This window comes from Vollenhovia emeryi, unplaced genomic scaffold (assembly GCF_000949405.1).
Source record: "Vollenhovia emeryi isolate VEMERY1.0 unplaced genomic scaffold, V.emery_V1.0 DF939140.1, whole genome shotgun sequence".
Taxonomy (NCBI): Eukaryota; Metazoa; Arthropoda; class Insecta; order Hymenoptera; family Formicidae; genus Vollenhovia; species Vollenhovia emeryi.
In genome coordinates, this window is record NW_011967226.1 from 1,760,110 (window position 1) to 1,782,258 (window position 22,149).

The 22,149-nt window shown below is 45.3% G+C and overlaps 2 protein-coding genes across 2 annotated transcripts; both read right to left on the reverse strand.

The window, feature by feature from the left end:
* Positions 1–433: 433 nt before the first annotated feature.
* On the reverse strand, positions 434–3,393 carry LOC105567165 (transcription initiation factor IIB). Its single transcript, XM_012021789.1, has 5 exons — positions 3,250–3,393; positions 2,670–2,780; positions 2,416–2,602; positions 1,868–2,338; positions 434–1,670 (listed from the first exon to the last, which is right to left on the reverse strand). The coding sequence occupies exons 1-5, from the start codon at positions 3,264–3,266 to the stop codon at positions 1,509–1,511; spliced, it is 948 nt and encodes a 315-aa protein (XP_011877179.1). The 5' UTR covers positions 3,267–3,393; the 3' UTR covers positions 434–1,508.
* A 6,239-nt stretch (positions 3,394–9,632) lies between these two features.
* LOC105567168 lies at positions 9,633–21,837 on the reverse strand. Its single transcript, XM_012021791.1, has 3 exons — positions 21,616–21,837; positions 10,840–11,058; positions 9,633–9,978 (listed from the first exon to the last, which is right to left on the reverse strand). Exons 2-3 carry the CDS (start codon positions 11,053–11,055, stop codon positions 9,700–9,702), a joined length of 495 nt encoding a protein of 164 aa, XP_011877181.1. The 5' UTR covers positions 11,056–11,058; positions 21,616–21,837; the 3' UTR covers positions 9,633–9,699.
* Between the last annotated feature and the right edge of the window lie 312 nt (positions 21,838–22,149).

Here is a 22,149-nt window from a genome sequence, read left to right on the forward strand (position 1 = left end):
TTGGATCGTGGACACAAGGCTTAATACAGTTCGCGTGCCAAGGAGACGCGTTACGTACTCATACTCGTGTAACTATCGACGCTTCGAACACATTTGCAAGATTGCAAAGACATTTCCGTAAAGACCTCAGTCGCACGGCACAAACTGTACATCGAATAAGCGCCAGAGGATGCCAGATTGATTCGTTCAAACTTTAAAATGTTTAAAACGCTCGTCGGTAGGAATAAGGATCCGCGCACAACAGAGGAACTATTAAATCTGTATTGTTTAAACTCACAAGCTGAAACACAGATATTCTGGATTTTAACTTTATGATACAATTTCCACATTCATATTTCATTCCTTTTCATTGCGAAGTATTTAATCTCTGCTTTAATATCTAACATTTTTTATTCCTAATATTTCCTCCATCCCGCGCAGAGCCTGACAAATATTCTCAGGGGTCAAATTCGAATTTTATTACTGTCTTAAGAACACAGGGGATTAACGTGTAATGCGGCGTGTAATCAGCCGGTACATTTTCATGCGTTTGAGAATATCGTATGCGTCGGGCACAAATTGACGAAACACTCGCGGTAATGTTGTTTCTCTCCTTTCGCTTTTTAAATATCACAGAATAAATTTTATACAATATCCTTATTGTACGACAATCTCGATTGCGATAATACGGCTTTATGCGTATTTGCGAAAAGATGCTCGGAATCAGTGGCCAAATCCTATCGAGGAAATACACAAGGACTTTGTAGGAAACATAGAATTGAACATATAATCACGCACACGTATACATATATACACAGTTTCCTGTTCCCCTCCATCTTGTACGTCTACTAAACCGTCTAATCTTGTATGTTACTATATGTATATCCTTATAAATATTAATTATATAATTAAGCATATATATATACCAATTATATACACATAGAAAATTGTATAATAATTATATAATTAATATATAATTACAGTTAATTATATAATCATGTCAACTACAAATCCTTACGTATGTATGCATGTCTTACGCATGTATGTCAAATAATGGGAGGCCATCCTGTAAGAATTTGCGTTCTAATTACGTGCAGATGGAAAAATAGTTGTCTTATCTGCTACACCAGCGCGATACTCTGAACGGACTTGTTTTCCGTTATAAATACGAGAACATAGCGGAAAGCCGAGTTGCGTGCAACTCGAAGAACCGCACGAGACAATTTTTATTACCGCAGAGTATAAAATGTCATAGAAATTAAATATATTCCACGTAAGCGCCGATACATCCTCGGGGAAAAATGCATTCTGAAGAAAATCGATTAAAAAGAGAGAAGGGAAATTTATTAACACATACACTACTGTCTATGGATAAAAGAAAATAACGAATTGCATTGAAATTATTTAGGAATGTAACCCCCCCCCCCCCGTGTGAAATAATGACATAATCAGTTTATGCTCGTAATGGAAAACAAGTGTTCCTTTAAAACGATTAAATATATATATTCCGGAAGAAAACTTTCCGAACTTTACATCTGTGGTAACTGATCGATCGGTGTGGCAAATCTGAAATCTTCCGGAAAGAGTTTGCTCGCATGCGGATACATTAGTTTGTACGACTGCCGGATCGTGACGTCCGCAACACCGGCGATGTCGCCGATCTCCTTCTGCGATCTCTTGTCTTCCGATGCCTGTGTAGGATACAAATGCATGAAAGTGAAATACTGCTCGGTCTAGGGCTCGATTATACGACTCCTCTCCTCTGGCGTGGACTCACGAAAAGTGAAATATCTCATTGAAGAATTCAATATTCGTCAATGAAACTTTTCACTTCTCACGAATTCACGCTGGGGGAAAAGAATGCAGCGCTCGCTGTAGTTCTGCGTACCTGTGACGCCATGTAAATTGCTGCAGCGGCAACAGAGATGGGCGATCTTCCAGGTACAATGTCAATCTCCACTGCTTTCCTAGCGATATGCGTAGCGGCTCTCTGTACCATGTTGGGGAGGCCCAGATTGGAACAAAATCTGGACATAAAGTCACCGGTGGTGATAAGATCCACGCTGGTCTCGAGAGCTTTGAGAATCAGCTTGAAGCACCGCCCGATCTCCTTCTTGCTTATCTTGCTGACCGCGCAGATCTCCTTGAACGTACGCGGCACACCCTCCTGCCGGCAGGCAATGTACAAGCACGCGGAGGCAATCGCGTCGTTCGCGCGACCCTTGAGGTTCTTGCCGTCGTGCACTTGCTTGAACAGCGTGTTGGCTCTGTCCACAATGGTTTTCGGCAAGTTGATACGATCCGCCATACTGTTGATCTCGCGAAACGCATTCAGCAGAGCTCGGTCGGAACTGCTCATCTGAAAAGAACGTAGGTCTCGTTTCAGCAACGATCTCGTCGCGCAAGGTGACGGGTGGAAGGGACTGAGTTACTAACGGTACGCCGATTCTGGTACTTGGCGGTACCGAAGCCGTCGAAAGACGCGGCGCCCGTTCCCGGCCCAATCATCGTCGACAGGTCCGCGCCGTTGAGAAGTGGATTCTCTGGGCCGCCAACTCGCGACGGGTCCACGCCTGACTTTTCATTGCTAAACGTCCGCCATTCTGAGCCCACGTCTATCACTCTGCAATGAGAAATGTATCAGCGTCGAATTTATCGCAGCTTTACGCTCGTATCTACAGTTCCTTTACCTGTCCCCCACGACCAATCCGCATTCCGAACAAATTTGATCTCCCGCCCTGTAATCTTCTATAAGTGGAGCATCTGGATGTGCGTAACAACAAACTTTGTTTGTAGAATTTCTTCAACAAAAAAGAAAAGAAAGATTTCTTGAGTACACACGTCTCGTTTGCGATAACTTTACGCATTTTGACGTTGCTTTAGAGATGGATTGTTTAGGATTGTTAGAGGCGAATGAATCTCTCGTATGTCTCTGCCAGTGTTAACAGGCAAAGTTCTTCGTTCTGACTTCACGTCTAATTGTAAATTGCAAGCGTTAATATTGAAGCGTGATGCAGCTTCGCCATTATGCAAGTAAATTTCGATGCGAATGTTACGGTTTGTATCACAGCTCGCGATTAATCTGATATTGACTCCTGCGACAAAAGTGCGTCTCTCGTGCAGCAAATAAAATCGTACAGCTGTACGCGAACTTAACCTTCTCTTCAGCTGCGATACCGAATACGATCTCAAGCGCGACTCGCGACGACACGCTGTCGACCTTCAAATGATCGGCGGCCGAAAGTGAGATTCATTTCTCGCGAAGCTTACCGTGACGAACTTGCCATATTTTCGCATTCGCGTATAAACCAACACTGGTTCCACGCTCACAGTCTCCACACTTCGGCACCAACAGACCTAATGGCTAGTACCAGACATAGAACAGAGAAGAAGCCTGAGAGCTGCCACGCGCGGCCTCGTTTTTCGTGATTGGCTGGAGACACCCTCTAATCAGAGTTTGGCCGGAGAGAAACCTGAGAGCGGCCACGCCGGCGTTTGTGACCGTTTTGCGCGCCTCTACGCCCATTTCTCCTTTCGGAACTAGTTTGCCGTGCGTCTTCTGACACCGCCGATAAAGTCACCACTCTGTGCGTGTCCATGCTACGCCTATTTCTCAGGATTGCGCTGAGAAATTCGAAATTACATTAATTGTCTGCACGATATTTACACCAACGTTTTCTCATGTGGACAATGCAAATCCAATCTGTCGTATTAGCGTCTTCAGATAACAGTCGGAACTGCGGATTTCGAAGACTTTTACTTTTCGGGACTTTTTCATATTATTTCGTCATCTCCACTTGAAGTGGCTGTATCTTTGTCAATAATGACTCTAGCGCTTCCAGTCTTAAGAGAAATCGACAGGACTCGTCCGAGCGCGTAGGAAACTCGTATCGGAACTGCGGATTTCCAAAACTTTCGCTTTTCGGGACTTGCGATTTCTCGGCTCGTCAATTTAATGAGTCTAGCGATTCGAGTCTTGAGAGACACGGGACATTATTTATCAAGTGTATAACATTAGCGTTTAATACTTATCGGTTTTCACTGTGTCCGATTGTCACTGAGTTCGATTGCCACTACGATTACTACGTCGCACTGATACCCGCACAAATCACTGACACAAATCGCGGAACGATCGCACGATGACATCGATCATTGATTATTTGCAGAGAACGAACGCGGTTTCTTCCCGCAATTGTCGCGAACGCGTATCAAGAAAGAATAATACGATATGCGAAGCGGCGCGGGCATAGCCGATCAACTCAACTGTCGCCGCCCCTGTTTAAAATATTAGATAGAATATGATAATATTACATTAGATTACATGCAATTTCAATGTAAATAAATAAGAGCCTTATTAATTTACATTGAAATTACATGCAATCTAATGTCCCATACAGCACATGATATTCGGGGAACGTTCTAAGAATGTTCTAGAATATTCTAGAACATTCTTAGAACGTTCTCCGAATATCATGTGCTGTATGGGGTAATCTGATCATATTCTATCTATTATTTTAAACAGGGGCGTGAACGATCCTGCGTACGGCGTCGTAAACACCGAAAAAACCGAGCGCGGATTCCAAGAAATGACGTAGCAACGAATTCTCAACGTTCGTAGTTGTTTTTCTCTCGGCGCGGTGACGTACGATGTTTTTGCGCGCCATCGTATACCGGAAGGCTTTTTTCGGTGTTTACGACGCAGGATCATTCACGCGGCGACAGTTGAGTTGATCGGTTGTGCTCCGCGCCGCTTCGCATATCGTATTATTCTTTCTTCATACGCGTTCGCGACAAGTGCGGGAAGAAACCGCGATCGCTCTCTGTGAATAATCAATGCTCGATGTCGTCGTGCGATCGTTGAATTCCCGCGATTTGTGTCAGCGATTTGTGCGGGTATCAGTGCGACGTTGTAATCGTAGTGGCAATCGAACTCGGTGACAATCGGACACAGTGAAAACCGGAAAAAGTGGCATTTGGATACAGTGACAGTGAGAAGTCACTTTAAAAACGGAAGTGTAAATTCGCGAGTGTGTCGGCGCTACATCATTTCTTGAAATCCGCTTGGTTTTCGGCCGAGGAGTTTACGGTGCCGTACACAGGATCGTTCACGCTATGACTGTCAAATTGATCGATTGTGCCCGCGCCGCTTCGCATGTCGTATTATTCTTTCTTGATACGCGTTTGCGACAAGCGCGGGAAGAAACCGCGTTCGTTCTCTGCGAATAATCAGCGATTGATATCATCGTGCGATCGCTGAATTCTCGCGATTTATGTCAGTGATAAGTAATCGAACAGCTCGTACCCAGTGAGAAATGATTCGTCGATCGATGTCGAAACGATGTAGAATCGACGTCAATTTCACGGTATCGATGTCGATTCGACATCGTTTTGACATCGATCGACAAATCATTTCTCACTGGGTAGTGCGCAATCGAACTCTGTGACAATCGAAATCAGTGACAATCGGACACAGAGAAAACCCAGAAAGTATCATTTCGATATACCAGTGACAGTGACAAAGGACTTTACTAACGGAAGTGTAAATTCGCGAGTGTGTCGGAGGATAGCTGAGATATTGAGAGGACGACACCTGAGTGGAGGAGGAGGCATCGGGCGCCATTGCAGAATCAACGTAGATGCAACTCCGCTGCGCATCGTGTCGGTGAGTAAAAAGTTTTTTATTAAAGTAACGGAATCTACATTTTTTGATCGTAGATTGTAGATACATTTCGTAGATCCGTTACGTTAAAATGGAGAGGTTAGAAATAATTTCGCGTTTTAATTAAATAGAGCTCTACAAATCAGAGTATGTTGAGCTCATTTTTGACGGATATTATCGATGTATTCGGCCAACTAATCTCTCGTAGCCTATCCATTTTGAATTAAAGAATTGATATATGTATAAAGTAAAATAATATGACGTGAGATTTCGTTATATTTTGTCGAGAATGCTTAAATTTGAAATTATTTTCGTACTTTATTTGAAATTATCGATTGACTGTAATATTCAATTATAATATCGGTGTCACTCGTGCGGCAAGTTCCTTCTTTCTGGATCTCACCTCATTTATTCTGTGTATGTACCTACATTCAGATGTGATATACGTACTTTCAAGATGCGTCTCGCATGAATACATGCGTAGTTTCATGCATCTTTGTATTTTCGCGGTCGGTTTTCGCGATTAGTTTTTCAAGAAAAGTTTTCAAGAAATTATTAATTGTTCAATTTTATCCATATTATAAATTTCAATCTATCGTGGAATATGATTAAAATTACTCTAACGCGAAGTACTTTTTTTCTATATTTACTCGAATTTTGAATTCAGAGATTAATTTACGAAGAGATGGTCAACATTTTTTAATAATAACGGAAGTAACCATAAATTTGATTCGTAAATACCGTAAAGTTTTTTGAATTAATATTTTTCTTTAACTTCTCGTGGTCGTGCATTTTTCGATACGATCGGCGCTCGCATATAGTTCGAACCGTACGAAATATCTGTCGGTGATAAACCGACTATGGAAGGAGTTTTCTTTCTTCCTGATCTTTGGTCAACATGACCAGACTGTATGGCCAGGAGCAACGATTTTCGCGGTCGGTTTTCGCGATCAGTTTTTCACATGTTCAAGAAATTATTAATTGTTTAATTTCATCCGTATTATAAATTTTAATTTTTTTATCGCGGAATGTAATTAAAGTAAATATAACGCAAAGTAACATTTTTTTCTATATTTATGTGCTTGAATTTTATATTTAAGGATCGGGTTACGAAGATACGGTCAATACTTTTGAAAACGGAAGTAAAATTACACTTTGATCAGTTTTAGAAATTAAATTTTTCAAATTAAATTTTTTTCTTTAAATAACTTCTCTCCTGATCGTGCATTTTTCGATACAATTGTCGCTCGCATGTAGTTTGAAACATACGAAATATCTGTCGGTGATAAACCGACTATGGAAGGAGTTTTCTTTCTTCCTGATCTCTGGTCACAATGACCAGATTGTATGGCCGGGAGCAACGAAAGGTAGGTCCAATCTGGCCCACCGAAGGACTAAATACAACGAGGTAAGTGGTCAATATTGGCCACTCTGATGGAGCACCTAAGTAAGGTGCTGTACGAAGTATACTTTGATTTCTTTTAATTTGTCACAATTCGGGTGGGTTACGCTTCTATATACATACATTCTCGCATATGTGCGAGAGTGAAACCCCTATTAAATCCCGCGGTCGCGTTAAACCCCAAGTAAAACCGCTAGAAAATCGCGTCACGGTTAATTAAAGATTTATAGGTTCGTTATGTTGAAACACGGGTAGGTAGAAATTGGATAAGTAGGTCTATGTATAGATCGGAATACGGGTAGGTATAGGGATTCGGATAGTTAGGGATAGCGGGACATGATTTTAGGTAACAAATTAACGAAATAACAATGATTAATACATATAAGTACGTAAAAAGAATGTCGCGTTATTGTACGTATACCGAATATTTCATTTATAATATTATGCGTATTGTAAAGTAAGTTATAAGAAAAATGTAAGAAATCAAATTGTAAAGAAAAGAGGACCGTCGATTAAATGCGGCGGGGGTGGCGGAGGGTCTCTATACGTATAAGTCGATTTGTTTCTATCGAATAAAATTTTAATTCAATTTGATTCACATAGTCTTTTAATTGATAGAGTTTCGTTTGTAATTGATCGATAAATTTGTCTTTACAATTTGATTTTTCGTTTGCACATTAATAAAAAATGTTGCACAATTATGAGCACAGGCCACATATGTAACACGTTGTGTGTACTGTGTAACATTTTCTATTAATGTTTTACATTGTAAGAGTTAGGTGCGTATTATTGTAAACACATGTATCATGTTCATATGTAATTTTATGTCATAATGAAAAATTGTACATATTTTTATTGTGTATCATGTTTTTAGTTTCACTATGTAACTTTATCTCTCTTTCTATATTTTAGTATATATTTCAAAATAAGTTGTGAATAAAATTAATTCAGTTATAAAAATGTAAAAACGCAATTTAACGCAAACAAAAGAGGACCGCCGATAAGAATTCGGCGGGGGTGGTAGAGGGCCTCTAAGTTGGTCTGTTTTTATCGGATAAAAATTTAATTCAAATCTAAGAGAGAGGCATCATTTAAATTCATTTATAACCAGAAAATGCAAAGTTATAATCAAAGATATAGTAAACCAAGCTTATCGAGAACAATCTACTACAAATTTTGTTGGCAAAAGGAGTACGACGTAGCTTGTCAGCAAGTTTTTTATATTTTGCAATTATACATGTAATTTATATGTCAGCAACGAAAAAATGTGAATGGCCAGTAGTTGATTAACGATAAAAAGAATTGTTAGACGACTTTAGGCTAGCAGATGGTTTTTTGGATGGTCTTTATTTAAATCCGACGTTTCGACCATACGGGTTGTGGTCTTTCTCAAGGAATTCATCAATCTACAAGTTTAATTACAGGACATTGCAACTCAAAAGAATGTTGGCCACAAAACGAAATCAACGCAAGTCAATACAAACAGAATAAAATTCTTTTCGAAAACTTACAATATTATGTCATTGACATTAAACTAAGAAGCACAGGAGTTTGACATCCATTTTTTGTTTTGACATCCACTTTTAGTTTAATATCAATGATTACTCCTGTTACGAAAAATTAAGAACACTCTCGTGTTCCCGACATTTCATGCATGCAGCACGGAACACAACCAAAATTGGGCACTGCATTACCCGCTTGAAAAAATGGGCGTAGCGCGGACACACACCAAGTGGAGACTTTATCGGCAGTGCTTGAGAATGGGTGTAGCGAAATAGTTCCAAATGCAGGGTGTAAGGCGCTGGAATCAGCCGAGCGAACGGTATCAAGTACAATAAAACACCGGCGTGGCCGCTCTCAGGTTTCTCTCAGGTTTGGCCAACACACCGTGATGTAAAAAGAAGGGCGAGCAAACATTGCGACCAATAGCATTTCGGTCCAAATGCTATGAAAAGTAATATGGCTGCGCGCAGAAAGTAGCATCGCGAGCGTGAAGAGGTTAACGTCTCCGTCGAAAACAACCGGGTTTTAGACTTTTCCGCACAGGTGTAATTAGAGATGTAAGTCGCTTTCGATCCAAGATATTCAGAATTCGGCAGAAAAACTGATTTGCAACTGTTGTAAAATTCGCGAGACCGATTGGCGTGTTCTCTTAATCTTGACTGAATTTAACCAAACAATTATTATTAGCTTCTTGCAAAAGACAAGAAACAAATTAAACCGTAAAAATATAAAATTCTAAACGCAAGGTGAAACAGGTGCATCTTTTTCGTATTACGTCCAGATGTTTAACAACAGGATTTTTATGCAGTACTACATTTTTACAAATTATTTAAATCTAATATACATATCTATACAAAAATTATAATATATTTATTCAGTTATCTTGTGTTCTATGTATAGTAATTTGTTTATTGAATTTTTCTAATTTATCAATTATTTAATTATTAACTTTTTACCGTTGAAAGTTCAACAAATTACACAAAATATATACAGTTTATTAATAGCATTATTATAAAATACTTGTTTAAAAATTATGACTTCCATAATATAAGTAAAAATAATGGATGTTCATAAGGAACTACAAAATGATAAATTAAATAATCATTTAATCAAAGCGACTTAATTAAATATAAGAAATACAAATTATTCTGCTTAACTATTCTCCTAGTCTGATATCGATATTCCCTTCTCCGCCGTGATAAGGCGGTGATTGCGTAGGTTTGTCGTTATTAATAGGAATTCCCGTGGTCGGCGTAAGTGGCGGTGGTATTCGACTCTTATCAGTGCTTGGAATTTCTTCGACCACGATGATTGGCTGAGTCCCATGGTTTCCGTGCGAATGATGCTGGCCTGGTGAAACGTTATGCCACTGCCACGGTCTCCTGTCGGGATATTGTTGCGGCGTGTGTCGTGTGTCGTCGGAGGCGATAATCATCTACGAAACGTGAAACGTGTTTTTTAAACATATCTGCATTCTGTTACGGTAAAATTCCATACAAATGTATCAATGTCTGTTTTTATTTTTTAAATACTTTGAAAATCAATCTGGACCATGAGATATCTAAAGTTCAGCAAACTGAGTGAATTCAATGGACCATCTTTTTGCTCTCTAATTTTCTTTTTTGATCGAAATTTGTACGAGAAAATTTTTCCTATATCTTGAGAAGTTCTTTTCAATACGCCAAAAATGGATTCGTTGGAGAAACATTTGATAAGGATTTTAAATCCCGATAGGAAAATATTTAGAAAATCGTGTGACGAAATGAAACTTGGAATGTTGGAATTATGCGTACATATTTCGAACAACATATGCAGAAATGGAGACCTTTCATCAAATATTAATATGTGCACAATGTATTTCTCAATAGTAGCAAGTTAGCAAAACAGCTGCGTTTTGGTGATTTACCTTGGCAGAATATTTGCCTAATTAAATCGCTGCCGTGGTACGACGAGCTGCCGTTACGAGGCGTCTCGTGATCGTAAGTAAAATTCACGCGAGACGAGATAAAGGCACGTCCAGCGGTAAACGCGTTTCACACTAAATTTTTTGTAAACAATTATTAGAGGTAACTGTGTTGCTGGGCGATTTTTCCTCTAAATGGCGAAATCATTGTACATGATTTATCCCCTAAATTGAATTAATTAATTTTTGGGCACATATCATTTTCATTCCTACAAAATCGCTGGGGAAATCGTCTTAATGCAATTATTGTGGAATTTTCACCTTATGGATGATGCAATTATTGCACAATATTTGAGACATTTTCCTATCGGGCAAGTTATTGTGATTGCATACTATGTCGTTCGTCCGTGGGTTTTGGCACACCCACTCGACGTCGGAACTGAACCCATTGTTTTCTACTCGTTGTGGATATTGCCAAGGACCGCGGTTAGGATAGTTTCCTCTTCCATCTTGGTAGCCAGGCCCTGGAAACCTTTCCCATCCCGGACGAGCTTCGGTCCATCCCGCGATTGCTATGAGCGATGCAACGACGAACACCAATATCTTCATTGTCTGTCGTTTACAGAAAGGGATTTTTTATAACGTATATTATACATTAATACACAATTCCGTGTAAGTAATGTAAATTTACTTATGCGTGTCAGATTAACAAACCGTCCGCAGTAACTCGCATTTGTAAATTTCATGAAAAACCAGTTGCCAATGCATCAATTGCAAACCACGTAAAATAAAATATCTAATAAATATTCAGTGCATATATATATATACCCACTGGATATTTATTAGATATTTTATTTTATGTGGTTTGCAATTGATGCATTGGCAACTGGTTTTTCATGAAATGAAAAAAATACATATCTATATAATATCCCAGCTACTATGGATATCTAATATATAGGTATCTATCTAAAGCACATCTAACGGATATTTTTTAGATATTCGTGGATATCCTTAATATCTGTTGTGGATATCCATTAGATGTCTAAATAGATATTTACTCTCTAAAATTTGTGGAGTGAAAATACTGCCATGGAGTGAAATGTTTACTCCATTGGAGTTAATATTCACTCTGTTGGAGGAAATATTCACGCCAATAGGGTGAACATTTCACTCCATGGCAGTATTTTCACTTCACAAATTTTAGAGAGTATGTTCCGTGTGGAAAATAATTGCGGATTAATTTACATAAGAATTTTGGTTGCAATATAATCGAGACCACGGAAGATTATTCATCTTGTATAGCGAAGATGTCGAATGTCAGACGGTTTAAGCAGGGAATTTTTTATGAATTCTAAACTGCACACAGCACTATATAAACTTAATAAATTTTAGACGTCGTTAAGTTTTCACGTCGCAAAAAGTGTACAATATTTTCAATTACACTATTTAATCGCGACGAAACGCACGGTCTTTCGAATCCGCGGATCGATCGCAACTTCACTTACGACGGTACTGACACACAATGCGAGGGAGCAGTCAGAAAGCCACGATTAACGAGGAAAAAACCGCTCTTGGCTAATGAGCCGATATTACAACGTCGTTTCCTTATATAGCGATTTATTAACACGCAACCTCTGCTCTTCCGGTGCCCGATTGAATTCTATTAGCACAATCAACTGTACGCGAAACGGGGATTTCGCTCCGTCAATGACGTCGGCGAATACGCTACGACGCATTCGCAATATATATAATATGCAAGAAACGATTCTCCGCGCGCTATTAAAACCGATTAGGATCCTCTTTCGCCCCCCTTTTCCTCCGCCCTGCTCGCTCCCTCTCTCTCTTTCTCGCAGCGATTCGTCGTCGTAATACCGGTTTGGAGTTTTGAGCGAACCGGTATCGCGAAATTACGCGAATCGCCTCGACGGCTGCCGCTATCATTAAGATCGAATTACAGGACGCCGCGAGCCGGCGGCCGACGCGGAATTATTGTAATTTATGTCACGGTTCATCGCCACGCCGCCATCGCGCGCGTACGAAAGGTCAACGAATGTCGCGCTGGATACGCCGCGATTTTTTTTCCGGATCTACGAAACAAACGGTTTCCTCGCACCGTTCGCCAAGTTTAACGAAAGTACGGAGTCCAAGTGACGTATTTCCTAAACGAGAACACGGTCCTCCAAGAGTTTTATCGCGCCTCAAAAAAGTGTACACCTATTGCCGAAAATGGCAATGAATTTCTCCAGTCATTATCTTCATTTCCTACATTGCCTGTGTACATAGATCGGTACAAAATGTTCTCTTAAAATTTATCTGAAAATCGTGTAATCGTGGAACAACGTGGCGTTTTGAAGAATGTTACAAGACTTTTTGAAATTGTATTATACATTTCCCTAGTAAGATGTATGGTAATATTTAAAAAAAACTCATAAAACTCTTCGAACTGTCATGTTGTCCCACGATTACATGATTTTCAGGGTAAATTTTAAAAGATAATTCTCTCCGTGTACTTATTTCGTTTCGAGTACCCTGGTAGCACAGTGTATTGGCTAAGCATTGGTCCAATGTTGGTTATATTAGAAATGCATTGGCCGATATTACCGATATTGACCATGGAGTAAATGTAAATAATGCACGATAATAATTATATAATGTTAGATTTATATTGGAAGTGCATTGGCCAATATTTAACAATGTAATAACCAATATTGCTACATAGACATATTGGCTAAATAAGAGGAGGCGTCCATTACAATATTGGACCAAAATTGGAAATACTATAAGATTTACATTGTTTCCCAATATCGCGCCAATATTGTGCCACTAGGGCAATTCAGAATTGTGAAATTTTTTGTTAACCAAAACCCATTTTCCAATATTGCCCAAATTATTGCCTTGTTAACGCCGTTTATTGCCGAAAATTAGAGCCTATATCTATTGCCGAATTTGGTAGACTCGTTGCGTCCCTCCAAAACACGTCAGCTTATAATGTCCGAAGGTCAGCGTCGATCGGATCGCGTGTGTTAGCAATCCGATTAAAATTCAAATAGGTTTCCTTCTCTGGTCGAAATGGCGTTTCTTACCGTCTAACGGAAACTCTCTATGCTGTATGGGATCGTGCCTCAATTCTGACTCTTGTTCCTCATCGATGATAAGCAAGCGATTATTTCCCGTCAAGTTACGAACATCATTCAGTTTCGTAGAAGCAGAAATGGATCTGTTGCAATTCGTTTTCTAGTTTACTATTTCTTAAGCCAATTACCTAGTAGGAAACAAAGTTTTTCCCCGAGCCGCATGTTGCTCTCTCGTACAAGACGTGCGCACGAAACGGCATCAAGAGCAGGAAATCCCAAATGTAAATTAACTAAATAACATGCTCGGTTGCTATAGAGTAACTGCAAATAATTCCAAAAGAGCGTTGCATCTTTGCTGTGACGTAATCTTTTTGTCGTGTGGCAATCTCTTCCGGTAAAATGTACCGCTTGCGACTGCGGGCCGGTGTTCTCCAGGAACGCCGAGTGGCGATTCCGACTACCAGATGGAACCACTGGAACGAATTGATCTCGAGCGAACGGATCGACCGCATCTCCGTGGCATTCTCGGGGCTTCGAAAAGCAAACCTGCTTCAATCCGTTTCAATCCTATAAAATCGTTTTCTCCAATCTGTGAACTCTCTAATTGCACGAAAATTAACAATTTAATATTTCGTGAGATGCCAAGAGACGATTCTGTCTATCCGTTTACAACTATACATTTTACTCCTTCGGTTAGTTGAAGGTTTGCCAAAGATCGATGGTTCAGTTCGCGTTTTGCGTCGCGGCGGATCAAAGCGCCCGAGTTTCCGCGCTTTCACGCGGCGAACGCTCTCAGAAAAGTCCGCCGCGAGCGTCGGCTCGCTTCTTTTTCGCCGGCGTTCTATTTTTTATTTCCCCTCAACCTGGGCAACGGTCCAATCGCGACCACGGCCGTGTTCCGCGCGGCCGGAGTAAAAAACGAACACGAGATCCTCAATGAACGAAAACACTCGTCGTCGAGGAGCGCGGCCGGCCGTGCGTCGCGATGCCTCGCTGCGTGTCGCCGTAAAGAAACGCCTCTTCGGGCTTTTCGCCGCGCTATCGCCGCTCCTCTATCGCCGATTGCTTTCGTGCTCGAGGAAGCCGCGCTCGAATCACTCGCGTTAATTCGACGTTTCTCCGACTTTTCACTCCTTTCTCTCTCTCTCTCTCTCTCTCTCGTCCCTTTTTATTTCGAGTCACGTAGATATATACATACACGTATAACATAAATATAATATACATTTATACATATGTGTGTACAGGGGCTCTTAATGCCTCTCTTATTACCGCGCGCAGCTATTGCCTTCCTAATGAACGCCGTAATTTATAATGCGCGGCGGCTGCTTTTGTCGGTTTATTGGGCGCGGAAACCGGGGACTTCAAAGGCCTCCCCCTTATCATTTATGTGTCACACGTTATTCCAACGGCTATCGTCGGGTTATCGATCGCCCGGGGATTTTGTAATTCGATTAATTTTGCGCCCGCAAATTAAACGCGTGTAATTGCGCGATTTAACCGGGCAAAGGCCATCGCGCGTTCCGGCGATTAACAAAGTCTCAGCATTCGGTTGGAATTGATAATCTTACGTGCGTCGCTTACTTTATTGGGTGAATTTGAATCGTCAATCCCCGGGTGGATTTCAAGCGTCGATATTAAATACGAGCAAGTGGGGTAGAGAGTAACGTGATGCAATTTTAATGCGTGCACGCAAATACGTTGAGATCGCGTTTACCGTTCAATTAATGTACAAACGTTTCGGACTATTACAGACGAATCAATATCTCATTATGGATTTAGTAATTTTGTGGAAAGAAGGGAATTCTCTCGCGTCAGGCCACGATCATAGCTGGTCCAGCAGCTCCTCTCTCTCTCTCTCTCTGCTTCTTTATCTCCCTCTTTTCTCCGGTGCAACTTTTTCTCGATGTGAAATAATTGACGCGTTTCTCCATCGTGGCGATCCCACGAAACGCGCGCGCGCGCGCGCGTACAGATCCAACACACACGGGGGGAAGAGAGAAAGAGAGAAGGCCGTGAACATCAATGCGTCCCTCCGCGCGATGTGACAGACCGCATGTCCGTCGTTGTCGGCCGGGGACAGAAGGAGAGAAGGCGGAGTTCACGAGCGGTCGAGTGTTCGAAATCGAGAATACATCCTCGTGGCGGCGGCGGCGGCTGCGACGACGACGACGACGATGGCGACAACCGCGATGAGATGGTGTGGGAAGGAATCTTAGTTGTAATGCGGACTACGGAGAGCATTATTTATTAATAGCAAACCCGATGATGCGCGAGCGCGCGCACGTACGGGCGCGCGCGTGCATGTGTGGGTACCACCGCCACGAGGGAGTGGCGTGGCGGAGCGCCATGCTAGAGCGAGCGCAACAGCACGATGAATCGTGGAACGGATCCTCGTGTCCCCTTCTCCCCCCCTCTTGCCACGCCGGGGTAACTCGCGATCTTTCTCCTTTTCGTGTCTCTCTCTCTCTCTCTCTCTCTCTCTCTCTCTCTCTTGCGCCTCGTCCTTCTCGCGCTCGCTCCTTCTCCCTCCTTTCCGCTTGGCGTTTCTCTCGCTCTCCTTCTCGGCGAACACATGGACACAGCTCTCGCGCGCTCACCCAAGGGACGGCCCGCCGTTGTAGGAGAGTGGACGAGCGCTTTGTCGGCGCCCGCGGCCGAGATCAAACGCACCGGCCGCTTCCTCCTTTCCCCCCCGCGCCGCAACACGACCAAGGCTCCGTCCGTTCGTTCGTTCGTTCGTCCATTCGTTCCTCCGCTCCTCCGACCTCTCTCCGTCCCCTACCTTCGCGTTCTCTCTTCCTTTTTCCCGCCCGGTATCATCCGGCGAACCTTCGCCGAGAGAGTCCAAGCAAAACCGACCGACGCCGGTTGGCGAACGCGGCGAGAGAGCGGCTCGCCGCGCTCGCTCGCTCGCGGCGAAACCGTATTACAGCCTTCTCCGTATCCTGTCCGGCGTTCTCGGGGACCTCCGTGCGCATCCCGCGGCCCTCTTCCCGCCCATCCTCGAATCGTCCCTCGCGCGATAAATATTTACCTCGCCCTTTTGACGCCGTTACCGTCTAATCGGCGCGATCGCGCGCGACGCCTCGCCTCGCCTCGCGACGACCGGCCGGATCGGGTCCGAGCGACGTCCCCCGATCCGCGTGACAAGCTTCTTCAGCCCCGAGTGTCTAATTAGCGACGCTGACGTCGCGGATACGCGGCTATCCAGCTATCCGTCTCTCCTCCCTTTACGGCGACCGGATAATTGAAATTGACGTAACGTCCTCGTCGCGCTCCATCTCCGAGGCGAGCGAGAATGGCTTACCGTTCGCTCGCCTACGGGAGAGATTGGAAACGCGCCGGCCGATACGCGACTAATACGAAATCGAACGCGGATCCGAATTGTAATCGGTCTCGGTTCTCCTTCGCGCGTCCATCCGATGCACAGGTGAGATCGCTGGCGAGATCAAAGCGCTCGGGGCGAAGCCAGCGAGAGGGGGAGGGAAAAGGACAGAGAGCAGCGATCGAGCTCTCGATGGTGGCATCTGGAAATAGTTTATTATTAATAGATGACTCGAATTCAACACACGCGGACAGTCGGAGAGAAAGAGAGTTTGTGCACGCTGCCGGCGTTATTTCGAGGTTAGTCTGTACCCGCGTTTTTGAGCCGCGCGTTTTATTTCCCCTCGCCGACGAACAGGCCAGGCCGCGCCGAGCCACCATCCCGCTCTCCCTCCGATCCCGCCCCCCCCCTCCCCCCTCGTAACCCCTCGCCGGCCGCGCCGTTTCCCTTTTGCCTCTCCCTCTACCCCCCACCCCCTTCGCCGCGTCCCGCCGCTCGCCGTTCACCCGGCCCTCTCTGCCGCCTCTTAAAAACGAGACTTGCCGCCGACTTTCCGACAAAGGAATAAAGAAAAGAAACAACTAGCCACGCTACTCGGCTGAGGATGGCACGGCAAACCGTACCGCGACGCGGCACGGCACAGCACGGCACGGCACGGCACGGCACGGCACGGCACGGCACAGCGCGGCGTGGCGCAGCACGCCGCAGCGTGGCATGGCGGGTAGAGAGCCTTTCTGTACAGGGAGTGCGAGAGGGATGCTTCGAGCCGACCGACCGACCGACCGACCGACCGGCCGGTCGTTCAGTGGCGTCGCCACCCGGGGGCCCGTCCTAGGAAATAGAAAATTCCGAGCGGTGGAATTGCGCCGTATTTATACGCTTCTCTCTCCCTCCTTCTCTCTCTCTAATGCCCGGTTTCTTCACATCCAGTTATGTTGCGGTTAAAGTTAACCAGGAGATAAACTACCAGATCCATGCACGTGATTGGCTAAAGCTTGAGATCAACCTCCGGATAATTTTATCGGGAAGTGAAAAAATCGGCCATAAAGCCCGTATCAGACTACGGATTGAGATTGGGATTAGATTGAAATTTAACCAATCACAGTAAAGTTTACTAATCTCAAGTTCAGTAACTTTTACTCTGATTGGTCAAATTTCAATCTAATCCCAATCTCAATCCGTAGTCCGGTACGGGCTTTACTCTCGCCTTTCCTCCTGTTTCCCGGAAAATCTGTGTTGCGTCCCCTGACCGGGATTCTATCGTCGTCCGATTCTACCGTTAAGGCCGAATCAGACTAGCAATTGTCGGCGCGGATTGGATTGGGATTGTCTTCTAACCAATGGGAGCAGAGCAGCCAGCGATTTAATCGACTCCCATTGGCTAGAGGACAATCGCAGTCAATCGCCAATCCCAATTCAATCCGAGTCGGGAATCGCTAGTCTGATTCGGCCTTTACGATCGGGTCCGTACGACAACTCCGCGGGTATTCGCGAACTTCGCGGTTTTTATACGGAAAGGGGGTACGTTTGATAATCAAGACACATTCGAAATATCTCAAATCGACGTTGGATGCGTGCGTTACGTGACGAGGACGATGCAAGATTTGATTTTGAATGAAGAAAATAGCGTCTAATAAATTGACAAGGAAAGAAGCGAAGGTGACGTTAATAATTGTTTCCAACTTGAGGTAGAACACTCTCTAAATCGTCCTTAATATCGCGACGCTCCTTTTTTATCGCTCGAACAACACCGCGTATCAATTGAAGAGAAGTGACTTTTCAACGAAACTAATGTCTCCCGCACATACGTGCACTTCTACCTTCGAAGAATTTAAAACAAGATAACCCGATCCCGATCTTTATTATTCGTCGCGCGAGAATTCAGTAGCGGGCGGCCGCTTGACAAAAGCTACACACGCAGTACAAAGATGTGATCTGGCAGTTTATTTTTTGAACTCGTATTACGCCGTAGAACGTGAGAAGGGACTGACGAGGGACTATGTAAAAGCGTAGAGGTGTCGGTATATATGTATCTCGCGACGTATAATATTTAATTTCGCGCTTACGCAGTCAGCGCGGGACGTCGCGTACAAAAGGCGGCCTGTCGTGTTTTTTGGCCAAGTTAATTGTTTCTCCTCTCTTTTTCATTTCGATCGAGCGCACGCCGCCAACGGTAGCGCACGGCACGTTAGTAGGACGTCCGGTCGACGGGGCGTGGGGGAGGGGGGGAGGGAGGAGGAGGAGGAGGAGAAGGATGGACGAGGGGACGGAGGGAATCCCCCGAAACGAGGGCCCGAGCGACCCCGTCGGCGGCGACGCCTATGTTTCTTCTGAAACACCGCTAGGAGATAATAGCGTGCGGGTACAGTCTCCAAAAAGAGTATCTCCGATTTGACACGGACGGGGCTTTCCGAGTGCCGCGGTATTGCGCAGCGGGGGCGAGTGCTGCGCGAGGCGCGCGGGTTGCGCCTACGGTGAGGCAACGTAAATAAAGAGCGTCCCACCCGTGCGGGAAGGGAGGAATGCGAAATCGGAGCGCATTTCTCTAATTTGCCCGTCACCCGCGTCCCCCTCGATCGCTCCACCCCGTCCTCGTCGTCGCCGTCTCCCCTCGCCTGCCCCCCCTCCCCCCTCCGTCCCCGACTCCGTGATTCATTGAAGCGTCGAAACAACACGACCGCGCGTCCGTGAACGATGACGTGCGTGTCGTCGACGTAAACACCGAAGTGATCTCAATGACTGAAGGGGGAGGGGGGTGGGGAGTATCGATTTTTACGGCGGAAGTAGGCCGGAAGCGTAGGGTTTCCTCTTTCTCTCTCTCTCTTTCCTTTTTTCTTTCCTTCAATAACAATCGCGCGATCGAGTTTCTCCGCGCGTAATTTTACACACGCTGGAGGGGGAGGGTCATTATTTACCGCGCGAATATTCGGGACGATGGCGAAATAACGAATTTCAATCTTTTGGTTATCGATTCTCGAGCACCCGTCGTTAAACTCGGGCGATTACTGTAACGCGCGTGATCACTATAATTCAGGGTCAATTTTTCCGTGATAAATAGTGTCATATTTTACGCCAGTGTGCCACGAGAGGTACGTCCAACTTGATTTTTCTTTATTTATCATCGTAGTCGGTGGGAAAGCCGGATTACGAATTAATGAACGAAACGACAATTTGAAGAGCACAATGATCAATTATTGTGACATCGTGACAAATCGTCACGATATAATTTATATGACAGATTTCGCTTTGAGAATAAAGTTTACGCGCAATACAGGTATTGGAATCTCTCGAGTAGCGATCTGACGATCACTTTATGCAAACAAAGAATTGCGTGAAATCCAAGGTTGGCGATTTGAGAAGACGAGCTTTGGAAAATCATCTCTTCCTCCAGTTGGTAATCCCCGACGACGGTGAAAGATCGGCGCCTTTCGACGAGAGCGCGATAAATCGGCGCGAGTTCGAACGAGGTCGGTTTTCGTAAGGCAGGTTGACGCACTTGGAGGATAAAGGCCTGTGTCCACTGTTTAGTCTCGAGAAACGTGTAGCCAATCAATTTGCAGCTATTCCACAAAAGCTACAAGTTGGTTGGCTACACGTTTCTCGGAACTGGAACTTGGACCAAGTTCTAGGCCTCGTGGGCGCGGGCCTTTACGGAAGTCGACTGTCGCTCGGCGATTGTGGACGATCGGCAAACAAGACTCGCTTTCGAGCCCTCGGGATTGACGGCGTCTCCTCTCGCATCGAAACTCGGAGTAACCGCAAAGTTGGTCCTTCCTCGTCCTTAAGTCTGTTCCACGCGACTTCCTTCACGACGGATCAAAGATCGACGTCTTTCGATGCGGTAAACCGGCGCGAGTTGAAATGAGGTTGATTTTCGGAAGGCAGGTTGACTTGGACGATAACGGAAGTCGCTCAGCGATCGCGGACGATCGGCAAACGAGAGACTGGCGTTCGAGCCCTCGAGATTGACGGCGTCCCCTCTCGCATCGAAACTCGGAGTAACCGCGAAGTTGGATCCTGCCTTAAGTCCGTTCCACGCGACACTTCCTCCAGTTGGCAATCCTCGGCGACGGTCAAAGATCGGCGTCTCTCGACGCGATAAACCGGTGCGAGTTCGATGAACGCACGAGGTCGGTTTCGGGTTGACTTGGAGGATAACGGAAGTCGATTGTCGCTCAGCCGATCGTGGACGATCGGCAAACGGGAGACTCGCGTTCGAGCCCTCGAGATTGACGGCGTCTCCTCTCGCATCTCGCAACTCGGTCCTTCCTCGTCCTCAAGTCCGTTCCACGCGATCAAAAATTAATCGACGAGATCCCCGGGGGAGATCGATCGAGTTGAAGAAACGATACTGCAGTGATCAACGTAGTAAAATAGCGCGGCTCTCTAAAGAGGATCCCTCTAAGATTCGCGAAGGAGTTTCCGACGACGAATTAAAACTTCATCTCGTTAGCTCCGGCGCATACTTGCCTCTCGGGGGAAGCCGCGTGGGGGAAACGCGGGAGGAGGAGTAGGAGGAGGCAGAGTACCTCTCTCGTACGTGCGGAGAGGAACGCGCGAATTTGAAAAAAAGTTTGAACCGCGCACGCGGTGCGCGTTGGTAATTACGCGGACGGGAGAGTACTGTTACAGTTGTGGGTCGTGTAAACGGGGCTTCACGCCGCGCGCGAGATTCTCGCGGGAAGACGGCTCTCTGGCGAACGGGTATGCAAAGGAGAAGGAGAAAATAAGAGGAGGTAGAGGTTGAAGAGCCGCCGCCGCGCCTCCTACCTTCGGGATTCGCGTATCCTCGGCTCGGCACTGGGCGACGACGAACCGAGGAATACAGGCTGCTTGCCCGCCTGGTACGATGGTGTGGCGGCGGCGGCGGCGGCTGCTGCTGCTGCTGCTGGGCTGCTGCTGCGACGACGGTGCCGTGCCGTGCCGACACACAGCACAGCGCGGCGGCGGTGGTAGTGGTGGTGGGACATGGCGCGCGGGTAGGTAGGGGAATTACGGGGAGCGTGCTTTTACTGGCGAGGACGAGCGGCCGTAGTCGTGTCCGAGCCGCGAGACGGGGCGGGTTTGTACCTGCGCGGAGAAAGAGCGGTGGTGGCGGTGGTGGAGGTTGAGGTTGAGGTTTTTCTCGCGAACCTCGTGCGCCTATCGCCTCGATGCGCGAGCGGCAAGACCGCACACGGCCCTCCATCCGGCAGTGCCGCGCGACGTTCCCGAGCGAGTGCCGTGAGAGAGGCTGCTCGGCGTCCGGCGTTTTCCGGCTCGCTGTTCGCTTGGCGAGCACGTGCGTATAGTGTGCGACGACGG

Bases quoted from the DNA above. Each gene is read 5' to 3' on its own strand.
- LOC105567168 (XM_012021791.1), bottom strand. From the start codon at position 11,055: ATGAAGATATTGGTGTTCGTCGTTGCATCGCTCATAGCAATCGCGGGA. The intron at 9,979-10,839 runs GTATGCAATCAC...CACGTTTCGTAG, and splicing joins ACCCACGGACGAACGACATA to ATGATTATCGCCTCCGACGA.
- LOC105567165 (XM_012021789.1), bottom strand. The intron at 2,603-2,669 runs GTAAAGGAACTG...TTCTCATTGCAG, and splicing joins GGATTGGTCGTGGGGGACAG to AGTGATAGACGTGGGCTCAG. The intron at 1,671-1,867 runs GTACGCAGAACT...TATCCTACACAG, and splicing joins CAATTTACATGGCGTCACAG to GCATCGGAAGACAAGAGATC.